The sequence below is a fragment of the Sinocyclocheilus grahami genome, unplaced genomic scaffold (assembly GCF_001515645.1).
Source record: "Sinocyclocheilus grahami isolate Dianchi unplaced genomic scaffold, SAMN03320097.WGS_v1.1 scaffold971.1, whole genome shotgun sequence".
NCBI classification, from domain to species: Eukaryota; Metazoa; Chordata; class Actinopteri; order Cypriniformes; family Cyprinidae; genus Sinocyclocheilus; species Sinocyclocheilus grahami.
Window position 1 is genome coordinate 229,270 of NW_015506150.1, and position 19,901 is coordinate 249,170.

The 19,901-nt window shown below is 37.8% G+C and overlaps 1 protein-coding gene across 1 annotated transcript in view; it reads left to right on the plus strand.

Moving 5' to 3' along the window:
• Positions 1–252: 252 nt before the first annotated feature.
• LOC107564922 (prolyl 3-hydroxylase 2-like) overlaps positions 253–19,901 on the plus strand; it is a 55,857-nt gene continuing 36,208 nt past the window's right edge. Inside the window, exon 1 of the mRNA XM_016250091.1 lies at positions 253–660. Within this exon, the coding sequence (XP_016105577.1) occupies positions 253–660 (408 nt within the window). The remainder of the gene's footprint in view (positions 661–19,901) is intronic.

The window sequence follows — 19,901 nt, forward strand, 5'->3', positions numbered from 1 at the left end:
TGTGTGGGCTGTAGGGGAGGAGTCAGCACAGAATGGATGGGAGGGACGGGGGTCATTGCTAAACATTTCCCTAGTAATCGGTCATTCATTATGAGTGACAACGAAACTGCCTCGAAGCTTAGAACGGTAGTTAAGCCGTCGCTTTCATTAGCCTGTTTCCTCTGTAACATCCACTAGACCCGCCGGGATTGTGTTTATTCATCACTCTCAGAGCGCGTTATTTTGCGCACTATTACGCAGCAGCTCCAGAAGATGGATGTGAACTCCAAAATCTACGGCTTTTTGACATGTATCCTCCAGGCACTTCTGCTGTCATCGGCCACCCTGGAACCGTTCGACCTGCTTCATGACAACGGAGTGGAGGCTTTTTATAAAGGAGACTATGGCAATGTGGTGCGGTACATGGAGAGCGCGCTGAAGAGTTTCTCCGAAGTGCGCCAGACCCGAATCAGATGCAGGCTGAAATGCAGTGACCAGCATCGCTTTGACAGCTTTCTGACTGATAAGATTTTTGAAGTGATCCTCTATAGAGGGCATTGTTTAAATCAATGCATTGAGGGAAAAATTGGAGCCCAATCCATGCATAAAATTAGCGAGGATGCCATTCAAGATTTCAATCGAAGAAATCCCTATAACTACCTGCAACTTGCCTACAGAAAAGTGAGTACAAGTTTTATAGACGTGGCAGGGCAAGGTTCCATACAGTGTACAGTGAGGTGCCCACATAGTATTTTGGGCATCATGTGAGCACTTCAACGTTTGAATTGAACATTTCTGAGCATCAATATATATCTGTTCGAACGTTCGAATTGAACATTGTGCGTTCGAATGAAACGCGTTGGATGTCAAATCGAACGTTTGAATCAAACGTTTTGTCATTTATGTTCAAATCAAACATTTTTAGTCAACGTTATGCATGTTCAGGTCATTCAAATCGATCATTGCGGCGTGTTCATTTATGTTTGGTCAAATGTTTATGCCGGTCAAAAGCGCCTTTGCTGGCCAGTTGTCTGTGTAGGCAGCAGCTCACAAGCTTTCGTTTTCTGTTAGTCGCCCTCGTAAATATATAAAAATTTTAATTTGTGGTACGAAATGCTCTTACGCAATTCTGAAAGCTACTGTAGCAGAGGAAAACTCTAGAAAGTTTGTGTGTGCAGGTCTCACCTTCAAACGATTCACATGCATTTTAGTCCTCCCCCAACCTAATGTTACAAGTGGCGCAGGGTTTAAAGTGTGCGATGCGTAACTGCAAAGAGAGGCCAAACACCCTTTTTGACTATTAAAGCCAAAAAATAAAATAAAATAAAAATCATAGTTCCTGCAAAATACCATCGTAAGTAAAGTTGTAAATCTGTGGTATTGTTATATTAGCCACTTTCACAAACCAATAAATCAAGAATATTATACAAAACAACCAAAAGATTCTGTAAGCTTCTTTAATCAATGAAAAAAAAATATTTGACAGGTTTACATATATTACAACATTTGTAGAAGTATTTACATAATATTTCAGTTTCTTTCCACGTGGGATTTCGTTTTTGTAATGCTTTTTTCTTTCAGTTTTTGTGGAAACTATATTACCATAGTAAATGTTGTGGGGTAGTTGATACCTTTTAGGTTTTTTTTTTTAGCAGACTGTCAGGATCATATTGTAAATACAGAGCTTTGATGTTTTAAAGGAATATAGTTCAACCAAAAATGAGAATTTGCTGAAAACTTACTCACCCTTAGGTCATCCAAGATGTAGATGAGTTTATTTTTTAATGGGAACAGATCTGGAGACATTTAGCATTTCATCACTTGCTCACCAGTGGATGCTCTGCAGTGAATGGGTGCCGTCAGAATGAGAGTCCAAACAGCTGATAAAAACATCACAATAATCCACAAGTAATTCACATGACCCTAATCTTGTGAAGTGAAAAGCTGTATATTTGTAAAAAAAACTAAACAAAACAATACATCTTTAAAGTAACTTTAGCTGTTGCTTTTGGCTAAAAATATTTGTAAATATATTTGGCTAAAAAGTCCTTACCCTATTGTCCTCTCACATCAAAATCCACCAACATAATTGTTTAGAAATGTTTTTGCTTATAAGTTATCTTGATCTGTGCATATTTCTCTCCTGATTCAGACGAAATGACTTGTTCACTGGTAAAAAAATATATATATACAGACATGCAGCTTTTGGTTTCACAAAATGGACTGGAGTGGTATGGATTATTGTGATGGTTTTAGCAGCTGTTTGGACTCTCATTCTGACGGCACCCATTCACTGCAGAGGATTCATTGGTGAGCAAGTGATGCAATTATACATTTCTCCAAATCTGTTCTGATAAAGAAACAAACTCATCAATATCTTAGATGGCTTAAAGGTGAGTACGTGTTCAGCAAATTTACATTTTTGGTTGAAAATGTATTGAATATTCAATAGGCCCTTACAGACAACTATTCTGGAGAGTGTTTTGTATGTCGTAACGGTCTTCAACTTAAAAATCCTAAAATGATTGAGATATTTAAAACAGTGCTTGGACAGCAGTCCAGACAGATGGGAACAGAGCATGACATTCTGAGAGCGGTGGTCTGTGTAAGCCAAATCAGACTCGTGCCTTTGCCCAGGGACAGAAAGTGATTAATAGAGAGAGAAAAGCAGTAGTTTAGACTTCAGTAGATGAAGTCGGCACAGTTCTACCGATGAGCAGGCGAGAGATCAGACGCATTCCTGTCAGCGCTCCTGCTCGGTCAGTGTCATAAAGAGATGTCTATATGTGTATATATGGGGTGATATTTGTGAAAATATATAACATTCCACTGCTCTTTGATATTTTAACCACATGGCCCTCTTTGCATCATATTCCTGGCATAATGAGGCTTTTTTCGGCCTGGACGAAGGGGAAACAGGCGCCAACTGTTACTTCATTGACAAGTCTGTGTGTTTGTGTTCCTCGGTCAATCAGCATTTATCTAGGCAAATATTTTGTTTTCCTCTTAAAGTGTGTTTGCTGTTCTGAAAGGAAAGGCAGCAGCTTGTTTTGGGTAATGAAAGGGTGAGTTGTGTGCCAGCAGTCGTGCCCCCTGTTGCTCTGTCATTGGTTAGTTCCTTTCGCATCAAAAGAACCAATCAGAGAAAGATCAAAGCTCAGCAAAACTGCCTGTTTTCCTCGCATTGTGGACAGATTGTCACGTATAAAGCGACCGAGTAAAATTGATTTACAACACTTTAATTGTGAACTGGGGCAGACAGACAGGGAAATGGTTTTCTGCACCATGTTTCATTATACACTGTCGCTGCTGAGTCATATTTTACCGTTATGAATGCCAGTCTGAATTGAATTTGGTGTGATACAAAAGCAACATTTTCTTTGCAAAATCGCATCTTGCTGTTGTATTGTGCTCACGGACTTACATAAAAAAATAGCATGAGATGTGTAGTCCGATTCGAGCACGAACAGCTCTTTTGAGCTGACTTTTGAAAGTTGTTCAATACGATTTAAAATAATCACCTTAAGTTACCGGTTTGAATCTGTGTGATGAATCTTGCACTGAATTAATCACTGAATCAGTAACAGGTTGATAGGTAACAGGTGTCGAAATAAATTAGTATTTTACTCAACAACCAATATTTTATGATTATTTAAAGTGTCAAAGAGCCTATATGCAGATATCACAAATTTAAGTGGTTTCAACTTTTTAAAGTTGTTTTTATTTACCAAATAATTATTAGACCACAGCAATAAAAACTTTTAGAATAATAAAAAAAAATGATTACAAATATTTATTAGTAAAGTATTATTATTATCTTTATTTAGAGCTATATCTGTTAAAATGACACAGTATTTACTAAATAATAATTCTTCTTCTTCTTCTTCTTCTCATTGATATTATTATTATTTATGCCATCACATTGCTGCAAAGTTTTAAATTAATAATAATACTTTTATTTTTATTCATGCCATCATAATTTGTTACAAAGTTGTAAATAATAATAATAATTATTATTATTTTATGCCATTATGTTGCTACAAAGTTTTAAATTATAATATTTAAAATTAAAATAATTTATAATTTAAATGAAAACAAAATTAAAATATTTTATGCCATCATATTGCTACAAAGTTTTAAGTTATAATAATTTAAGATTAAATAATATATCATTTAAAATTTAAATAAAATCTAAATAATTACAATAATTTATCATTTAAAACTATTATTATTTTTATGCCAGCATACTGCTACAAAGTTTAAAATTATTATTATTATTATTATTATTTATGTGATCATATTGCTACAAAGTTTAACATGGTAATTCTATAAATTCTATTATTCTTATTTAATATTGATATTGAGCTATATCTAACTGTTAAATGTGAAAAAGACTATGCATTTCTCACTTTTATTAGTAGACCTAATCAATTTGTAATTAAGAAAATAGTCTTTTTCCCCCCCAAATCATTTATTGTGTCTCTAAAATGATATATTTTGAAACTCAGAAGTTTAGTGTCCCAGCTGTGACCTCAGTGTCGCTGTTATTGTCTTTCATTCTTTTCAGAACCTTAAAAAGCCCAACCGATATCTATTGTAATACAACCAACGCAAGAACAGATAACATCATGGAAAAACCCTGTGAATTGCACTGTGCCAGCATCGTATCACATTCTTTCCACCATTAGCCTATTTTCCTCATCATCAACTCGGCAGAATTTAATATACAGTGATTAAGAAGATATCCAGTCATAGTTTATGATAAAACCCCACCGTATATGTTTTCCTTTTAATAAGCTAAATGACTACCAAAGCTTGTCATTCTAGCTATGCAAGCACTTGAATACTAAGCAAACGGTGCACCTGTCTGTCTCTGTGTGTGTGTGTGTGTGTGTGTGTGTGTGTGTGTGTGTGTGTGAGTGTGTGGGGTTTCCCCAGCCGCTCGGCGGGGTTCGGTTCGTGCCCATCAACACGCTCAGGCCAGACAGCATGGCAATTCCTCTGCCAAACATTTTCTGCATGACCGACTCTAAGCGGATACCAGCGCAGCAGGAATGTGTGGGCATATTGCCTTATTTCGTTGCACAATAAGTGGGCCAGCCTGGGATTACGAGGAAGAAAACACGACAACTGAATTGCATGTGCTTCCAAGAGACTGTAAATTCTGCAAGATCGAGCTACTTCGTCGAGCAGATGCGTACTCACGGGGGGCTTTGTTTTCCAGATCACAAGCCAGAATTTTGTACTTGACAGAAAGTGGAGATAAACAACAAGTCTTTGGTTTAGATAGCAACTCCAGCTCGCTGATATACAGTACAAGTCTTGATTTACGTCGCATATTCCACTTTATCGGTGGATCTTCTTTGATTTAGGCCCTCGTAAAACTGCGTCAGATATAATGCGACTCCATAAAGATAGAATAGCCTGGCTTGCCTTGGTTTTAGGAGTCCTGCGGGGTCACAGGAAAGACCTAGAGCTGTTGGGCAAAGCTGATGAATGAAAAGACTCTTGGGGGAATTTTGGCAAAGCCTGAGAAAGAGTGGAAAACGCGATGCGGCAGCCAAGCAAACATCTGTTTTCTCTGACAAACGGCTGTCCGCAGTCTGGAACAGTGTTCCTCTATCGCACTTGGCTTCTCTTGCGCTTATTTTGAATGAAATTATGGCTTCCTTCTGAGTCTATGAAGAGCAGTGTTTAGTATTACAAATGTTTATCAAAAATTTGAAGACAGATGGTTTTCTGAGAGCAAAGTCGTCACAGAGTGGTAAAAGGTCGTCTTGAAACTCAAGGGCCCCACTGTGGTGTCTGTATCTGTTAAAGTGTGTTTATTCATATTTAGAGCAAACGCTTACATTTTTTGCAGTGCACCTCTGTCTACATAGAAAAGTGACAGGAAATTCTAAAACCAAGCCAGTCGATTTGGTCAGTCAAACTATCTGAGTCTATGAAGAACAGTGTTTAGTATTACAAATGTTTATCAAAAATTTGAAGACAGATGGTTTTCTGAGAGCAAAGTCGTCATAGAGTGGTAAAAGGTCGTCTTGAAACTCAAGGGCCCCACTGTGGTGTCTGTATCTGTTAAAGTGTGTTTATTCATATTTAGAGCAAACGCTTAAATTTTTTGCAGTGCACCTCTGTCTACATAGAAAAGTGACAGGAAATGCACTGTTGGAAGGAGGGTTGGATGTCAGGAGCACATGTGAATGCGGAAAAACGTTCAGTCATGTCGTTTTTTTGGACACTATCATAATCCTATTCAAGTCATTGCCCAGTTTTTTGCCAGATGATGAGATCTTTCATTGCTCATTTTATTGACACTATTGCTGCGTCCCAATTCGCCTACTTATACTATGCCCAAAAAGTATGTACTCTTTTTGTGAAGAAAAAGTACATACTTTTGAGTATGTAGAAGAATAGTAGGCAAGCTTTGGGACATACTACTTCATCATAACTGCGTCTTTAACGAACGCTCTGTTGCTTAGTTACGTGCATTCTGTCACTGTTTAAACTGCCCTGTCAATCATCTTATCACAGTTAACATCATCCACATTTCGTTTAATTTGATTTCCTACCGTATTGGAGAGAAATTAAGAGGTACGTTGATCTGCCAGTCGCGGGTCTATCATGCCGAGAACTCTGCTCATGTGTTTGCATAATGATGCATTTAAAAGTTAATGACCAAAAGTATCATTATAATGAAATAATATAATGAAATATAACGTGGATAACATTAAATTTATATTTTTTTCATCAGGTTAGACATTGATTATTTATCACTCAAATCCGTTCATCTACCTGTCCGTTGGTCGAGTATATCCACCATGTTTGTAGTTTTTTAAAAACACTTTTAATGCGTGTTTGTAGTTCTAATTGAATCCTCGTCCAACGTGCAATGTGTTGTGGGCAATATTAGCCGTTAGAGTGTGCATCGATCTGCACTTAAAATTCTAACCGGAAGTAGTAGGCCATCCAGGAATCTTTGGCATACTTTTTTAAACATACTATGATTTGGGACATACTAATTCTATTTTCGAATACTATTTAGGACGGATAGTATGCGAATTGGGATGCAGCATATATGTTATTTGCTTATGCAGTAATTCACTGGGAACAGTTTGTTTGAAGTTCTTCTGTTGGTTTAAATGTACTTTCTTCCATTTTACCGCTTAAGTTTAAAACAATTGCTCAGTATGAACTCAGGATTTTTAGACGGCCCAATGGGGAGGCCTGATTTCAATCTCAACTCTTCAGACCTCTACTGAAGGTCAGATGTATGGTGAGTGGGGTAAAGTACACTGCTCCATTGTTGGCGAATGGTTACACTGGAGAGCTTATTGGCCTTCTAATCACTTTGCCCTGCACTTTCACTCTCTCATGTATTTAATCTTGTGGGATTTGACTAAAAGCTGAGGAGGTCTCAGGTTCACTACATAAATAAACCTCACTAGTCTCTCCAGCGTTGAAACGTGTTGGAGTACTTTCCTGGAAAGTTGGACGTGTGAGCGCCACACCACTGAGTGCTGTTTCATTGTATCTGCATTTCATGTTAGTGGTGCATGTTAAGAGAAGCATAACATTTTGCTTATTTGGGAAGGGGGGACATAAAAAGGAAATGATGTCAAAAAGAGGACACCTGCAGTCCTTCATGACTGGATGTGAAGGTCAGGAAGTCTCGAATAAAATATCAGATAATTGAATTTTTTTATGTTAGAATAATGATGAAGCTATATAAACATGTATTTAAGATGTAAGAAAAATGCTATTACTTTTTTCTTGAATTTTGACATTTTTTACAGAGCCAATAAATTAAACTTTGATTGGAATTACTATAAAATGGTTTCCATTTTTTTTCAAAACCACATGAAACCAGAGTACAGACACACACACACACACACACACACACACTATAGATAGATAGATAGATAGTTCCCTATTCTCACTGTAACATACCATATTATAAGCCATAAAATACACTTTTGGAAACTTTTTTGTTAAGTATATGTATGTATGTATGTATGCATTTAATTGTATTATTTTGTCTAAAAGTTCAAGAAGCTGTTCTATTTTTAAAAAATATATATTTTCTTAAAAATAAATCAGGATTTACAGCCTAAGATTTAAGATTTGTCTCCCCCCTCCCCCCTCTAGATTATGCTATCGTAGACAAATATTATTTTACAGAACCTGTCTAATTTTTTTTTCGGTTGTCTTGGTGTAGTGTAAGCATGCTGAGATATGTGCAGAGTACATGTAAAAATCATCTGGGGTTTGGTATCAATGAAAGTACACGTTCCTACACTTGTGGTGGACCAACTTTAAACACAGACAGTGTGTAGTCTCAGCATGTCTGCTGAGATGATGATGTCGGCTAATAGTCGTGAAGACTCAGGCTCCCGCAGGATGTGACTCATGTGTATAATTGCTGGAAGCCACATTCTAGCCTGCTGGTTCAGTAGTTGAAGAAACAGGGCTTCCATTCACAGACCCTGTGACGTCGACCACTAAACTGTGGAAACTGAAGTAAGTGTGATTCATGAACTGTGGAAGCTCAGGTCATGTCCCATGTTACATTATGAACTGCCCTAAAGACTACAATTCTCGTGTCATTTATTTTTCCAGGTCTTAATATGGAAAAGTCAATTTGGTATTTGAATCTTGTTCATTTTCTTGTACGTTCTTGTCATGGGCGTGCTCAACATCGCTTTAATTATTACTTTCCTCAACTCTGACATAAACATGCTTCCCAACTGAAATTTCCACCAATCATTTCTCAGCTTGGGGGTCACACCTCCTGACCACCATTACTCTATTTGTTTTTTGCAACTTCTGTGAAATTATCAAATCACCTTAGTAAATTGCAGAGAGGGAGATTCCAACACTTGTTGGCTTTTAAAGTCACTTGTTCGTGCTTGAATTGTGTGCAATAAAACAACGGAAAGTTACTATTCTCTTGGCTACTCTTGAGTGGTCTTCAATGTTAAATCTTCACACATAGAAACTCAGTAGGGGCTTTTTGGAAAGGCAGAGTATTGAGATGCAGGTTAAACCTGCAACTTTTGTTCCATTAAAGCATATTTTATCTGTGCTGTCATAGCAGTAGAAACCGCAGGTGCTTCATCAAAACATCAACACAAAGATCATCCAGCTACAGACCGCTGAACATTAGTTGTGTAAATGCATTACTGTAAACACGATCTTTGTTTGTTTAGGCAAACTGAGGGACTAGTCAAATTAATGTACAGATGTGGTTCCAGCTGCTGTCGAACTTGTTTTGAACCTGGAACTTGTCTTTTAAGATTAATCGTTCCCTCGCTTCCATAAGTAATTTGTTCTTATATATGCATTAAGAAAGAATAACAAGTTCATCTTTAATTTCAAAGAAAATCGCTGATACCGTGTCAGATTCGGGTTTGTTTATAAATCTGTTTTTGATTTACAAATGTTCACTCTATTATTATATCAAGCAGGGTAAATTTTAATCATATTGGTCTTTGTGGTTTTAATGTCATTATCATGGGCAATACATTGAGACATATGTCTGAGACAACTGCAGCTGTTTGTAATGTGAAGAAGGGTTTACTTTGGGTCCAAACCATCTGGAACAGTCTTCCAGAGCACTATCAGTTTGCATTTAAAGTTGTGTACACTCTTCATAAAGTCTTACCGCTCCACACAGAACCTGGATATTGGCTTGATATCCGTGAAAATTTGGTCCATCCCTTTCTGATCCTTCCAAAGATAACTTTACAAACAGTTTCTAAGCCAACGGTGATACAAATAAAGATCTTAATGACTAGTTGGGAGCTCTGCGTGGTGGCTCTGGCTATATCTTCATGAAGAAGGAATTTTTATAGGCGGCGTTGATGAAATTGACTTTGTTCTGTGGGTATTTAGAGCAGATGGCTGGCTGATAGTAGTCCAGGCCTAGAGGAACACATGAACCCTGCAGGGGGTTCATGGGTTACATGTGCCTCAAGTGTGTTCGCTGATTGAGTTATTTGGCATGTGGCATCAATTAAAGAGCTGGAGTGTGCGTATGAAATTACCAGTTTGAGACCGCTTTGGTTTATGGAGTTCTCTTAATACTCAAGTCTCTTAGTCGGCTGGTTGTATACTTACAACACTGCAAATGCTGGACATTCTTTCTTATTAGTCCTTTCAGAACAATTATGTTAGAGATGTATGTGCTTGTCAATGGGAACCATTGGTTCTTTTTGCTCAAACATGCATATGAGGTGCTCTATCACTTGTTTTCTGCAAGACATATTACAAACACGCAGCAAAAACACCTAAAGGTATTAGTATCCCATTTCCTACCTTGGTTGCATGCATGGTCTCGATGCTCTGTCACCTTGTAGTTAACACGGGCTATCTTCATCCTAGGATGCTGCTGGAAAGGTATTATAAAAGTTTTTGTGATCTCATTGATGGTGCAGGCAGAATTTCCTTCTTCGAAGACCATTTCTATGAATTTCCAAACTTTGTAACAGAGCCACAGAGGGTTTCACATCAATTTGAGTGCTTATTCTCACACCATGTTAGCACAAAAGAAGTGCTGGAATCTGTTATTTCATGTCCTAGGTGTGTTTTTAATCATTGCTCTGTCAGTTGGAAACACACACCAGAATCTCAGAGTCCTTTAACTTGAGTTTCTCCAAGGCTCTCATGGCCTCAAACTTCTGGTGTCTCAATGAGATTTGACATGTTTGAGAAAGCTCTCCTGCAAAGCACTGCAGGTTTAGGACAGGCTAAAGTTTCAGTCCTTGTTTATAAAAAACTTTTATCTTTGCCTTCAACTGTATTCATACACTATATAAGTATTGTATAAGTATTACAATAACTATTGTAATGCTAATGGTTTTTATGGGTTATTATTAGGGTTGGGTATCGTTAGAAATTTTCCGGTTCCGATTCCGGTTCCATTTAACTATATATTTTTTCTTACTATTTTACTTTACTTGAATGTAGTGTTGCTGGAAGGTAGTAAGTAATGTTGAGTAATGCATGTGCTTCAAAGTTTATGTTTTTTTACACTATCATTAACATTTTGCTTTTCAAGCAGGAATAAGCTGGTTGGCCAAATAGTCCCTTGAGGGCTAAGACACGTGTTCATTTCCCTAAATTAATTAAATAGTATACTTATAACCATGTATACACACTGCATAAAGCCCCTATTTTACAAATAATAATGCAGGCAGGAGATGGTGTGATGCAATGAGTGGTTTCCACATTTTTAAAGGGGTCATATGATGCTTTTTTAAAGATCATTATTTTGTGTATTTGGTGTAACACAATATGTTGACATGCTTTAATGTTCAAAAAACACATTATTTTTCAAATACTGTACATTATTGTAAGTCCTCTATGCCCCGCCTCTCTTAAACGCTTCGTTTTCTACAAAGTCCCTTCTTCCGACAAGCGCAGTCTGCTCTGATTGGCCAGCTGACCCAGTGCATTTTGATTGGCCGAACACCACAAGCACTCGTCGGTTAACATTTTGCTTTTCAAGCAGGAATAAGCTGGTTGGCCAAATAGTCCCTTGAGGGCTAAGACACATGTTCATTTCCCTAAATTAATTAAATAGTATACTTATAACCATGTATACACACTGCATAAATCCCCTATTTTACAAATAATAATGCAGGCAGGAGATGGTGTGATGCAATGAGTGGTTTCCACATTTTTAAAGGGGTCATATGATGCTTTTTTAAAGATCATTATTTTGTGTATTTGGTGTAACACAATATGTTGACATGCTTTAATGTTCAAAAAACACATTATTTTTCAAATACTGTACATTATTGTAGGCCCTCTATGCCCCGCCTCTCTCAAACGCTTCGTTTTCTACAAAGTCCCTCCTTCCGACAAGCGCAGTCTGCTCTGATTGGCCAGCTGACCCAGTGCATTTTGATTGGCCGAACACCACAAGCACTCGTCGGAAATGTAACGCCCCTTACCATAATCTTACCATAATTCATCTTTTAAAATAAATGTAAAGACAGAGCCCGAAAGGGGAACAGAGTCGCGTGACAGACATAGTGATGAAGCTGGTATGTGTGCAGTACACAAGCCACGGTTAAGACATGCCCCGCCTCTCTTAAACGCTTCGTTTTCTACAAAGTCCCTTCTTCCGACAAGCGCAGTCTGCTCTGATTGGCCAGCTGACCCAGTGCATTTTGATTGGCCGAACACCACAAGCACTCGTCGGAAATGTAACGCCCCTTACCATAATCTTACCATAATTCATCTTTTAAAATAAATGTAAAGACAGAGCCCGAAAGGGGAACAGAGTCGCGTGACAGACATAGTGATGAAGCTGGTATGTGTGCAGTACACAAGCCACGGTTAAGACAGCTGACTCCACTGTGATGTGACCCCCCTCTCTCGCGCTCTCTCTCTAAACTCTCTCACGCTCTCTCGCGCTCTCTCTCTCTCACTCCCTCGTGCTCTCTCCCTCTTGCTCTCTCGCGCTCTCTCTCTCGCTCCCTCGCTCGCGCACACACACACACGATGCGCAAAACTCCGCATTTGAACAGTCAATAGCAAATACTTAAAATAATAACAAAACAGTAGCTGATTCAGAAGCGCCAGATTGTCATAGCAAAGTCAGAATTACCTCCTCTCCTAGGTTCACGAAACAGTCGTCCATAAAATGCATTGCTGTTCTGTTGTAAGTAATCTTAAAGATTCCTAAATGCATCTACTTCTGGAAGGCCAAATAAAGTGCTTTATCTCTTGGGAGGTGTGTGGCATGGGATTGTTTGACAACGGATGCGCCTTCCTCTCAGTAGAGAAGGTAACTCAATACTCCCATCTGCACTTCCCACACATTGGCTGCCCTGCATTCTGACTCCCTGGGGTTGATTTAAGACGAAAATTGTTTGCTTTAGCATTCATTAATACGTACACCAAAGGTGTGAGCTTAAGAAGTGCATAAATATTTGAAACAGGCAACCTATCCCTGGACAACATCCCTTGATCCTTGTAATACAGTTGAGTGATTTATATGAACTGTATTTCTAGGTCAGGTCCTTTGAGTTCTATGAGGACATTTCAAGAGTTTGCAACTAGAAAGACATGGATGACATGGACTTTTTTCCACATTAGCTGTCTAGACCAACCAGTGAGATCCTACATCAGGGTTTATGAGGGTGATCTCACAATCCAGAAATAACTGTATTGTATCCCTCTTTCAACCACACCATCAGTCAAGTTTAACCCAACTAAGTTTACCAATCATTCCATCTTTCTACTGTCGCAGCCACAATGTTGCTTGTGGCTGTGGTTCGATATTAAGAAGCACTTCAATGGTGAGGTCATAATGGCATATCATATCATACTAATTATACCAGTGATGACATGCCATCTGGCATTGCGTCACTCTTGGCTTATTCTGGAAGCTTAATTAACCCACTGACCAGGCCTCTGGGTGTGCTTGCCTTAAGCATAACCGAGTGTATACAGTACTTCCATTCTGTAAACTCCAAATGCTTATTTTCCTTTTTTCAGGAATACAGACACCCTGTGTTTTCTATTACCATACCCGCTAATAGAGTCCATGTTTAAAGATGTTTATTATTGTAAAGGGATAACTTTAGATGCACTTCAATGCATCATCGTGCCTACGGTCACGTTTAAGTAGTTCCTGCATGGCCCACTAATAAAAACGATTGAGTGAGTTTCAAAACCTTTAGGACATATGGTACATTACTCCCATCCGAGACATCTATATTGAATCATGATGTTACGTAGCATGTTTTTCCGTTTTCTATTATTGTCTACAGATTATTGGCTCCAGCGGCTACTTGTTTTACAGCCCCTAAGGGCAACATCCCAGAATCAACATGGAATGAATCCAAGGGATCGTATTTTATTTATTACTGCAGCATTTGAGGATTGAATATGCTCTAACTTAAAGATACACCTGTGTAGAAAGCCCAGCCTTTACTTAAGTCTTTCCTGTATAACTGGCCAGAAAGCAAATAGCACAGTACCGTAGGCGATTTTTGGTCTGGATCATACCTTGCTGTCAGAATTGGGTGGATGATGTAAATGCATGCTAGTCTGCAACCACAGACATGTGCTCTCTCATTGTTTGCCAGCAGACTTGTGTAGGACCAATGTTTGATCACGAGTCTCCCAGAAATTGCTGAGAGCATGCATTGTGTTTCCAGTTAAAGTGTGTGAAGCTGGAAAGCATTTATGTTGAATCCACTGTCACACTCACTTAAGTGTAGACTGAATGCAGGTCTGGTAGAATCATTAGACTTGCTGTTCTGGGAGACCTGTTTTTGGGTGCAATGTTTTGAGACCTTATGGCTTTAAACTAACTCATTGAAATCAGTCAAATTTATAGTCTCAACATAAAGCACCACTAGAACAGATGATGCTTTTAATGAAGGAACCAGAAGGCCTTTCAGCCACAACAAAACCTGGTGGTTAGTGTGTTAAATGTTCATTTGCACTCTGAAATCGAAGACCAACAGAGCAGTTCTGCTTTTTATAAACAGCAGAACGAAAACCAAATGTACTACATGAAACAAATAATTCTCTTTCGGGCTTCTTAGTAAGTGTTTGCTTCAAATTTGCGAAGACATTGTATAGCTAACAAGAACAAGGCATTTTAAATGTGAGAAAATTAAAGTTATATCCTTAAAGATTTTCTCAGAGATCATTGAATTTCCTTGAATCGTTATTAACATATGGATGCAATCAGTGAGGTATTGTACCTTGCTGTCAGAATTGGGTGGATGATGTAAATGCATGCTAGGCTGCAACCACAGACATGTGCTCTCTCATTGTTTGCCAGCAGACTTGTGTAGGACCAATGTTTGATCACGAGTCTCCCAGAAATTGCTGAGAGCATGCATTGTGTTTCCAGTTAAAGTGTGTGAAGCTGGAAAGCATTTATGTTGAATCCACTGTCACACTCACTTAAGTGTAGACTGAATGCAGGTCTGGTAGAATCATTAGACTTGCTGTTCTGGGAGACCTGTTTTTGGGTGCAATGTTTTAGAGGCACAAGAGAGTGATAAGAGTTCTCCCTGACTATTTTAAACACATGCTTGTGCAATGTTTGCTTGACACACTCCTAAATGTTAATGTTAGCGGCTTCTCGACACCTTTTTTCTAAGGTTCACCTATCATGTCCCTGTTAAACAAGAATTACCTAACCTAAGGTGGTTTGCTGGTCTTAGCTGATTTAAGCTGGTCTGATCAAGTCCCAAAAAAGCCTTTAATACATTTAAACCAGCAAAGCAGACCAACTTTACCAGGCTGGGAAACAAGCTAAGCTGGCAAACCTTCTTAAGGTGTTTTTTTAATAGTCTTCAAAGTTCAAAATAGATCATTCAATGTTGATTCCGATAGTTTGATGTTAACATGTTGCTAAGCTAAAAACAAAATACTTTAAGCAAAAAAACATAATCCACACAAATATGGTCATATGGTCCAATATTTAGCTCATTTTATCAATACTTAATCATACTTACTACGTGCTGAATGAAATCGACCAACCCGATCTCAAGGCAATTCGTATATATTTTACGAGGTGGCAAATTTGTAGGAATTCATATGAATGACCACCCCTAAGCCCGCCCCTAAACCTGCCCCTGACAGATATCATACAAAATTATGAGTATGAGTGAGGTCGTATGAATTTGTACGAATTATCCACCTTGTAAAATATGTATGAATTGGTCTTGAGATAGCAATGCATCAACCCATTTCTCTTGACTCATGCCATCTTGAATGAATATTTTCAATAAGCTTGTTGTTGCTATTTCAGAATTCAGTTTAAATAAGGTTATAAGATAGCATAATGTTCCCTATACTGTATATGGAACAAGCTTTGTCTTGTGTGCATGTCTACGATGACTAAAAATACTACTGTAAGTAGGCAGCTCACTAGGTTTTGGAGCACTTTAGAGCATTTATTTCCTTTAGAGCACTTATTTCCTTCAGGAAATCCAAATCTTGTTTTATTTTACCATTTCATTTTAGTATATAAGATTCCGGCATAGAAAATGAATAAATTATTCCAGACTTTTCTCAGGGCTTGTTCTGCTCATGAAAGCAGCTCTTTCGTCAGCATTTGCCACTGGTAAAACCACAAGCTCTTAACTGAAATTTTAAATAGACTCCGGCAACCCTTGCCAATGTTTTCACAAGTGCACATATGTTTTTAGGCTTTTATTAGAACTATTTTGCATAGTTTTAGTCAAGTGGAAAATCCCTAGCTCCGAATACTTTAAAACCATCAAGGGTGTAAACCAACACCTCAGTGTTTTTTTCTAAAGGTGTATTACTCCTGCAGACCTGCTCAGAGCCCCATTTTAAATCCAGAGAGCTATTTACAGTTTGAGCACTGAAGTTTACCGACTTGGAATGAACCCACAACTGACATCTGCGTTTTAATAATCAGGGGCTTTGTACTCTGGAATTGTGTTTAGCCACTATGTAATTAAACATTTCTGAATGGAACAGATGTGTAAAGTCCTACAGCAGTTTCTTTTTTCATGGTAACAAAAGGATTGCTGCTTTACATTTAACACATGCGTAATTGTAAACCCTCTGCTCACAAATGCCATCCCACTTTATAGTACACCACTGTGTAAGTAAAGAATGTCGTGGGATGTTTATTTGGCCATGCTGTAAGACATTTTAAGCCCTGACCCCCCTTGTCCAACTCTATACTGTGTGCTGAGATAATGAAGTTGATCCTCATAGTACATACATTTCTAAACCGGAGATATGTTTTCTCAACTCAGGAAACTTCAGCTTCGCTTAACAAATTTGCCAATTAAACCGAAATAACTGTGAGGTCTTGTTTCAGAGTCAGGGTAAACAAGCACATGACATTTTCAGCATTTCAAGCTTATTTGATTTACAGGACTCTGGGGAGATACACAGAAAAGAGCTACATTTTTAAGGCAATAATATTTTATATAACCTAGTATAGCTTTATTCATCCTTCCTTCCTGATTAGAGATGGAGTTTGAAACGCTTTGAGCAAACCAGGTGCATCTGAGTTCATTTTGAGCTCAAACTTGCTTTGTAAGTTTGTTTTCTCTGTCACTTCATGGAAAATATATTAAAATGTTTAAAAATTTAATTACATCTGGAATTTCATGATGAAGAGTAATGTCTTTTTTATTATCCATTGGATATCAGCCTCAGTCTGCTTAGTGCTCTTAAGCATCTGTTAAAAATCACACACTTTGCATCATCATGCAAACAAGGCTGCTTCAGGTTAACAAAGTTTACTTTGGTAAAGTTTTTTTGAGAGAAAAGACATCCCCTCTTTCAAGCAAAAGTAAAATGTTTTTTAAATGAGACCTTATGGCTTTAAACTAACTCATTGAAATCAGTCAAATTTATAGTCTCAACATAAAGCACCACTAGAACAGATGATGCTTTTAATGAAGGAACCAGAAGGCCTTTCAGCCACAACAAAACCTGGTGGTTAGTGTGTTAAATGTTCATTTGCACTCTGAAATCGAAGACCAACAGAGCAGTTCTGCTTTTTATAAACAGCAGAACGAAAACCAAATGTACTACATGAAACAAATAATTCTCTTTCGGGCTTCTTAGTAAGTGTTTGCTTCAAATTTGCGAAGACATTGTATAGCTAACAAGAAACAGGCATTTTAAATGTGAGAAAATTAAAGTTATATCCTTAAAGATTTTCTCAGAGATCATTGAATTTCCTTGAATCGTTATTAACATATGGATGCAATCAGTGAGGTATTGCTACAGTGACAAATAGCCATGTGTAATGTGAGAAGTACTAAGTTACATTAGTACAAAATGTACCTCATAAAGTTTTCATAATTGATAGATAGCATATGTGAAAACAAAACAAAGCCAAAAACAATATCTGCCATCATATTTTGAACATCAAATATTAGCTGAGAATATATATGTTCCTTATGTGACTTTGTCATCCCCTGGATCCAGCTTTCCGTCTATGAAGCATTGTTGAGATTTGTCAGTTATTCTAGGTCTGTTTGGTGACTGACATGAAAATTTGTCACTTTAGTGAAAGGCAGTGAACAATGATTTTTGAAAGTGAGCTTTGTGAAGCCTTCATTAGCATTAGCATATTTATTTAGCATGATAAATAATGATTTGGGACACAAATTGTTGTATGAAACTGGTCTATATAAACATAAAAGTATGCATTTGCTTAATGTTTTTAAAAAAAAATTTTTACAACTTGAGTTTGTTTCCATGGACTTGAAGCTGAATAATGACCCACTTGTTGCATTATTGCATTTAACCTACCCACAAACAACACTGGTGCATTGCAGTCTTTGTTTACAGGCTTTTGTATTGGATTGTAACATTGAATATGTCCTAGATTGTAAGTTCCAACGAATGAAACCAATGGCTCTACATGTAAAATTAAAGGATTAGTTCTAGAATAAATATTTCCTGATAATTTACTCACCCCCATGTCATCCAAGATGTTCATGGCTTTCTTTCTTCAGTCGCAAAAAAATGAAGGTTTTTGAGGAAAACATTCCAGGATTTTTCTCTATATGGAAAAAAATCCTGGAATGTTTTCCTCAAAAACCTTCATTTCTTTTCCACTGAAGAAAGGACATCAGGAATTTTTTATTCCGGAAGTGAACTAATCCTTTAAAGATTAATAGAGCATTGCATTGATGACTTATTTTTGTAGGCCAACCTGGAAGTTATCATCACTCTGGTTTCCTTGGCAAAAACCCAAAAGGATTTTTCCATTGGCTTTTGGAATATTGCTGAAAATAAACTCTGCGACCACCAGAAGTTCATGATTCCTTTCACATTTTGTTCATCATGATAATCTTAACAAATAAATGAAGCCTAAATATAATCAGCAGAAACTCTGACAGAAGTAAAAAGCTAAACGTAGGCCATAAAGAAACTACACCATGGTCGCATAACTTTCATAACTCTTTAGTCTTTATTTAAAAACGTTTTTCTTTAAAGTCTGAGTTTGAATAGTTTGTAAGAGTGCAACTGTAAACACAATGTATGAAGGCATCTGCTAAATGTCTAAATGCATTGAAAGAATTATTTGGAAATGGGCTGTTTTGATCCTTTGCTACAGTCCAGGGGTGGTCAGTGCAATTGTCTTTCTGCAGTTGTTTTTGCAAGAGGAGTGTGTCAGATCCTGCCAGGTGTGACCTTTGACCTTTTCGCAACAATCCCAGATCAAACGTCGTGGATTCCTGGCAACTACAGCCTCGTGGCACCGGCTTGGGCTGCCTGCCTGTGAGGTCACCACCCAGCAGGTTCAGCACCCCTATCAGAGATGACCTGTTGTGTTTCCACTACCCCCCTCGGGCTTGGCCCTCCATTATCATGTCCTTCCCTCTCATATATACACGGCAGGCCAAACTTAACTTACGCCCTTTGATCTGACCCATTTCTGGCAGTGTAGAGGTCAGGAGAGCAGTTCTGTTTTCGTTATTTCTGCTGATTTTCCCATCTCTCTCAAAGCCGAGTGGAAATCTGTAGTTGGAAATCACATCAGATCTCCTGTGGTTTGTGTGGATTTTGCTTCTGCTTTCACTGAATGCAGCCAACATTGTGTAAAGGTCATGTAAATGCCTTGAACATTGTTTTTTTTTTATTACGGAAAGGGCAACAATTTAAGCAAAACTTGACAGAAACCTAGATTTATGCACGTTACCCAGTTTTTTTGCAACATGATTGCTATTCAGTCAGGTAATTCAATATCTTTATGCTTTGATGCTAAAACTAGACAGTATTTTAAAAATCTCTTGTAAACCACATCTTGTATTGTTGGTTTTACGAGACGATTTTTGCACATAAACACCATTATTGACATTTAGCCAGCTTATTCAGTATCTTTTAATGTTTTGACATTAAAACTGGACAATAATTTAAAAACCCCTTGTTTTCGTTTTTTT